Genomic DNA, 5851 nt, shown 5'->3' on the forward strand with positions numbered 1-5851 from the left:
GGCCGGGGGGGGGGGCGATTGACCGTGCCTGAGGCGGCCTGGTATGTACTAGTGGACGGTGCGCACTAGGGTGCATCGGGGGCGCTCCGCGGGGGGTGCAGAATGGGCAGACGACAGGCGATGGAAGGGCAGGGTGTGGGCTGCGTGCCCGAAAGCGGGAGCGGGGGTGCGAGTGCGTTTGCCGAGTAGGGACGCTGCGATCGGGCGTGGTGGACACGTCATCGGAATTGTGTCTGGCGAGGCGAGGGCGGGGGGCGAATCGGGTGAAGGGGGGATGTCAGCGCCCGGGACGGAGGGATGCGAGCAGATCTCGGACATTGCATAATCTGGCTGCGTGCACGGCAGGGGACGGCGGGCAGCTTGGCGGGGAGCGGGTGCTGTGCTCGGCCGTCCGCACGGTGCGGAGGCTTGGCCAGGCGAGGAGAGACGCGGGGGGATCGAGATAGCGGGGCTACGGGGCTCGGCAGAGGGGCGGCGCGAGTGCTGCACTTGGGCGCGACGGAAGCCTTGGCGAGAGAGGTGAGGGAGAGACGGGTGCAGTCGCGCCGGGACAAGAGCGTTGGCGGCGATCATGCACATGGCCGAGTCGCTGCTGCTTGCGGACTAGCGCCTGCCCAGCTCCCCTGTTTGGCCCTGTTTGCTCCCATGGCGTCAGGGTCACCTCGCCCTCTGCAGAGAACGTTCCGGCTCCTTCGACCCCAGCCCAGCATCGTCGCAGGAGGACGGGGCTCGCGTCGAACAATGCCATCGTGTCCCCATAAGAGACGCGGGACGAGCGCGGCCGCTGCACCAGCCCATCCCGCAGCACTCGAAATTCCATCCCAATGTCCTTCTCCCAGTTCTACTACGACCCCTTTGCAGAGTTCAACCGCATGCTCGACGATGCCCTCACCGAACGCCGAGACAGCCCCTCCCAGGGTCAGCTCCAGCGCCGCGCAGCCGGCCCAGTCCGTGCGGCATGGCCCAAGTAAGCACCAGGCCCCCAATAATCAACACACACAGCAAAAGCTCACCTCCACTGGCAACCCAGCATGGACGTGCACGAGGACGCCCAGAACAACCTCGTCGAGGCGACGTTCGAGCTCCCCGGACTGAAGAAAGAGGACGTCACCATCGACGTCCAGAACAACAGGCTCACCGTCTCTGGCGAGAGCACCCAGTCCACCGAAAAGGACGACGCCGGCTACGCCATTCGCGAGAGGCGCCACGGAAAGTTCTCCAGGGCGCTGCAGCTGCCGGCCGGCATCAACGTTAGTGCACTTGGCATTACCTAGACGGCCATGCGGCTCTGTGCTAACCCTTCTCTCCAGACAAACGATATCAAAGCGTCTATGAACGACGGCGTTCTGACCGTCGTATTCCCTAGGGCTGCGCCAAAGGAAGGCCCCAAGAAGATCACCGTCGCCTGAATGGGGGGCTGTGGATCCATCGCAGCATTCGTCAATCAGAAGAGTCTTTGCGCGAGATGTGTGTCAGTAGCCATAGTCGTTTCCCTCTGCCTCGAGCCATGTACGATAGTTCATAACCGTTGATTTTCTTTCAAAAAAAAAACAATGTTTTTTTTTTCCGTGCCGCATTAGCAACCTGTTCTGAACTCGAGAATTGGGGGCACGTACACGTGATGATCCGCAAAGAACGCGACGCAGGCGCGTCGGATATGATGTCACGAGCCGCCTAGATTCAATTACCCCACATCGTCTCGTATCCTGGAACCCGACCGACCTTTGTCGCGTCCCAGAACACCGCATCATGCCTACGACTCGCAGACAAGCTGCTCTCCTCGAGCACGACGTTTCCGCTCTCCAGGAAAACAAGGACACCCGCTCCACGCCCGCACATAAAAAGCAAGAAGCAAAACCGAGCAACACCGTCCGCGAGGCGCCAGCCACCGCAGGGAGAAAACACGAAGCAGATCAAGAGGACAACAACGAGGGACAGCGGACGGACCAGGAACCTCCGACAAAGAAACCCAAGACGGAAGAGTCTCACGACAATAAAGCAAAGGGAGAGACCGGAAAGCACGCCGACGCTGGTCGACAAGAGTCCGAGAGAAAGCTGCCAAAAGACGTTAGCGAGGAGGATCACCCAGCTTCACATTCGTATCAGACCGGTGTGCCATCATCTTGGCCCGCAGATAGGCAGACGCTCACGCAGGCCACGCAGGAACCATCGACCGTGGGCATGTCTACTTTTTCTACCGCCCCAAGGTCGAGCTGGAGGCGGCGCACTCGCGCGACGACGTGCAGCGCTTCTACATGCTGCTCGTCCCCCGCCCGCCCGAGTTCAGCACCGCGGCGGGACAGCACGCCGCCGGAGACAGCACCGACGGCGACGGCGGGGAGATGGCGCTCGTTTCTGAGGGCGCAGATGCGGTGCCTGCGGCAGAGCCCACAGACCAGAAGCACAAGAATTTCCGCCTCATCGTACTGGGGAAGAAGGGCTTACCCGACCCCGAAAAGGGGCGGGGCAGGAGCAACGTCTTCTGGGGGACCATTGTCACCGCGGGCAGCGACCTGCGGAAATTGCAGGACGGGCTTGGCCCGCGGCAGTACGAGACAAAAACACGGGGTGAGCCAGTCTATCAGATGCCGGGCCCACATCGTTCTTGGCACTCACCCTAGAAACGTGCGCTGATCCGTCCCGGCTCTGCGCGGAATCCACGCTGCAGGGACGCGCCACCAGAGCGCCGCACGCCTCGCCGCACGCGGCGCGTACGCCATCGTCAACAGGGACGCACGCACGCCCTCGCAGCGCGAGACCCACTTCGGGTATCGCCTCTCGCACCCGGCATCTGCCCATTTTGGCGAGGTGCAGGCCGAGCTCGGTCTCTGCCCGGCATCGTCGTTTGTGATGCAGGTGAAGAACCCGCTTGCGCCGCCCACGGGCCCGGGACGCGTCCGACTCGCGAAGAGCAGGACGGTGGACTATCCCGACAGGATCATGCACGAGGTCTTTGGAAAAGGCGGGCGCAGGGGCAAGGAGAACTTTGGGCTGCGCTTCGCCAGCGCGGAGAGACGAGAAATGCTCGAGTATGAGGGCGTAGAACTCCTTTTCATCGCCGCGCGCAGTGGGGACGAAGGGCTGGAGGAGAGCCTGGGGGAGGGAAGAGGAACAGGTGTGTAGACGTCGTCGTCGGTATTTCACGTCCACTGACCCCGGGTGACCGCAGCATTATGCGAAGCGGAAGAGAGAGAAGGACACGAGGCTGTCCAACAGATTTTCGAGGAGCTCGCCATGGATATGGATAAGATACCGAGTGACCCCCTGGAAGGAATTTGGGCATGAAGCAGAGTCTGTCGTGTAATCGTGATATCGATCGGACTCACCTTGTGTAATAGTATAATAACGTCCCTAGCCGTAACATGCACTTGCTCCCGGGTTTGCTGGACACCGTCAAAGACCATCGACGAAACAGTCAGCATGCCTGGCAGTACAACACAATTCATTATAGATACACAACATACAAAACCTCACGGTCCTAGATCGGAAATAAGTTACAACGTTATGCGGTCAAATTCGACAGTGTTATGATTGAGGTTCTGCTTCATCGGCGTCATCGTTAATCCTCAAGACCTTTACCCATTCCCGGTAGTTAAAGTTGCCCTGCTTGTCGGTGAACGGACCCTTCAAGAATTTATCTATCTGCTCCGATGCGTCAAAACACGCGAGCAGCCACAGAGTCGCGGACGCGGACTCACCTCCCGCTGATCCATCCGCTCGCCCACGTCGCTCAGCCACTTTCTGATATCGTCGCACTTCACGATGCCCGAGTCGTTCTCGTCGAAGCATTCGAACGCCTCCAGGAGCTCGGCCTCGGTGTCAAAGTCGTAGAGGTGCTCGCCCATCATGGTGAGGAACATCGGAAAGGTAATCCCCCGCGCGCCCCCCGCGGCGTCCGGCTCGGTCGACGGCAGCCGCGAGTGCAGGCCACTGCCGCGCCTGTTCCCCGGCCGGTCCGCCAGGAGGTCGTCGACCGTGGCCTTGGACGGGGTGATGCCTGCGGGACACGGGGCGGGGCGCAGCTCAGGACGGTGCTCGGGACGGGACGGCGGCGGGCGCACCTAGGCTAGTGAAGACGTGCTTCAGATCCTGCTCGTTGACGACGCCGTCCCCGTCGTTGTCGATCAGCGAGAACGCCTCGCGGAACTGCTGGATCTGGGGCGGCGAGAAGAGCGAGAAGACGCCAGAGGGCTCGCGGCGCTGCCGGGATCGCTGCGCCTTGGAGAGCTTGGTCGGCGTGCCCGCTGGAGTGGTGCTGGGGGAGAGGAAGTCTGGGTATCGAGACATGGCCGCGAAGAGACGGGGTGGACGAGGGCGGCAGGCGCGAAACCGCGGTTGGATTCGACGCCACAGCTCACGCGCACGTGTTGGACGCGACGCCGCAGATTCAAATTGTGTTATGACTGGCATTGACGGTCGCCAAATTCAGACGAGTCGGCTTACAATGTTCTGCGTGTCTATTACGCATAAATATTATGGTTCCGGTTCCACAGGTGGCTGCCGCGTCCAAATTTGAGACCGAAGGATGTGAGGCGTGCCGCCGGGACGACACCGTGAAGCAGATTTGCACAATGCCTGGGTGGACATCACACGCATTCTCGATGGAAGCCGCTTATTCGGGATAATTGGAATCAATGCTCGCAGCATTCATATCATGATCATCGCGTCAGCTCCAGACAAGGATGGACGATGCTTCCCGTCGAAGAAAAGGCCCAAGAACAAGCGATAACATGACAACCCCGTTGGATCGGTAGCCCCAAGCACACATACACACAATGGACCGCATCGCGATGGTGCAGCTTGGGCCGGTGACGGAACCATGACGACGGCGTTGAGTGCCGCATTTGGGCGGAAGTCAACAAGGCCACACATGGCGGCGAGCGCTCGGACCGAATCGTTGAAGATGAAGGCGCGAAAGTGTGGCTTGTCCATGAACACCCTTCCGGCCCCCGCTCGCCTTCATGTCGTCCCCAACTGAATTATTCCTTCCGCCCGACTTTCCCTACCCCATCAGGGTCGTCGCCCGCGCTGTTGAGCCGTCCGCCAACGTTGCCCGTGGATCCCGCCTCCTCAGCTACTCTTTCACGCACACAACCCCCGATGCCCAGTCTGAGCTCCGCTTCGGCACCTGGGACAGCGCCATCGAGGGCACGGTCGATAAATGGGTATTTAAGCCAGGGGAGACCGTCTCTGCGCGTAAAGCAAGGGAGCTGCCAGCTATCTACATCACCGAGCCTTGCAAACATGGCGTGCAGCTTGGTGGCCTATGTGCGTTGTGCGGGAAGGACATGACCGAGTACGTGATCTCCGCCGTCCCACGTATACTGGGGATGCTCATCTGCGCTGCAGCTACGACTATACGGGATTCTCGGACACGTCCCGCGCATCAATCCAAATGACTCACCTGGCCAACGGTCCGCTCGTGTCCTTGGAAGAGGCGCAGAGGATCGAACAGGAAACAGCTCAGCATCTGCTCGAGTGGCGCAAGCTTTCTCTTATAGTCGACCTTGATCAGACGATCGTCCACGCCACAGTCGACCCTACCGTCGGCGAGTGGATTGCCGAGGGTGAGGCCTGGGAGACTCGTCACACCCAGAAGAAAGAGCCCACAGACGACAAAGAACCAGACTCTGACGCCACGGTATCTGATCCTGATGACGAAGTCAATCCCAACTGGGAGGCACTCAAGGATGTCAGGAAATTCCGACTGGGTCCTGAGGCCCTCGGGCAGCCGTCGTTCCGAGGTCCCAGAGGGAAGGGAAAAGATAAAGCTATCGAGAATGAAGGATGTATGTACTATATTAAACCTCGGTGAGTGCAGTGTCACCGCATATACGTGGGTCCCCCCCCC

The 5851-nt window shown here is 60.4% G+C and overlaps 4 protein-coding genes across 4 annotated transcripts; 3 read left to right on the top strand and 1 right to left on the bottom strand.

Moving 5' to 3' along the window:
• Positions 1–824: 824 nt before the first annotated feature.
• FIBRA_05775 (uncharacterized protein) lies at positions 825–1409 on the top strand (the record flags this gene model as incomplete). The annotated part of the gene is made up of 3 exons (XM_012327524.1): positions 825–967; positions 1031–1250; positions 1311–1409. 3 exons carry the CDS (start codon positions 825–827, stop codon positions 1407–1409), a joined length of 462 nt encoding a protein of 153 aa, XP_012182914.1.
• Positions 1410–1749: 340 nt separating this feature from the next.
• FIBRA_05776 (uncharacterized protein) lies at positions 1750–3285 on the top strand (the record flags this gene model as incomplete). The annotated part of the gene is made up of 4 exons (XM_012327525.1): positions 1750–2110; positions 2164–2568; positions 2669–3115; positions 3170–3285. 4 exons carry the CDS (start codon positions 1750–1752, stop codon positions 3283–3285), a joined length of 1329 nt encoding a protein of 442 aa, XP_012182915.1.
• A 240-nt stretch (positions 3286–3525) lies between these two features.
• On the bottom strand, positions 3526–4287 carry FIBRA_05777 (uncharacterized protein; the record flags this gene model as incomplete). Its single annotated transcript, XM_012327526.1, has 3 exons — positions 3526–3642; positions 3699–3997; positions 4062–4287. The coding sequence occupies 3 exons, from the start codon at positions 4285–4287 to the stop codon at positions 3526–3528; spliced, it is 642 nt and encodes a 213-aa protein (XP_012182916.1).
• A 674-nt stretch (positions 4288–4961) lies between these two features.
• On the top strand, positions 4962–5815 carry FIBRA_05778 (uncharacterized protein; the record flags this gene model as incomplete). Its single annotated transcript, XM_012327527.1, has 2 exons — positions 4962–5296; positions 5350–5815. 2 exons carry the CDS (start codon positions 4962–4964, stop codon positions 5813–5815), a joined length of 801 nt encoding a protein of 266 aa, XP_012182917.1.
• Positions 5816–5851: the final 36 nt, after the last annotated feature.

The sequence above is a fragment of the Fibroporia radiculosa genome (assembly GCF_000313525.1).
Source record: "Fibroporia radiculosa TFFH 294 genomic supercontigs, scaffold5196, whole genome shotgun sequence".
NCBI lineage: Eukaryota > Fungi > Basidiomycota > Agaricomycetes > Polyporales > Fibroporiaceae > Fibroporia > Fibroporia radiculosa.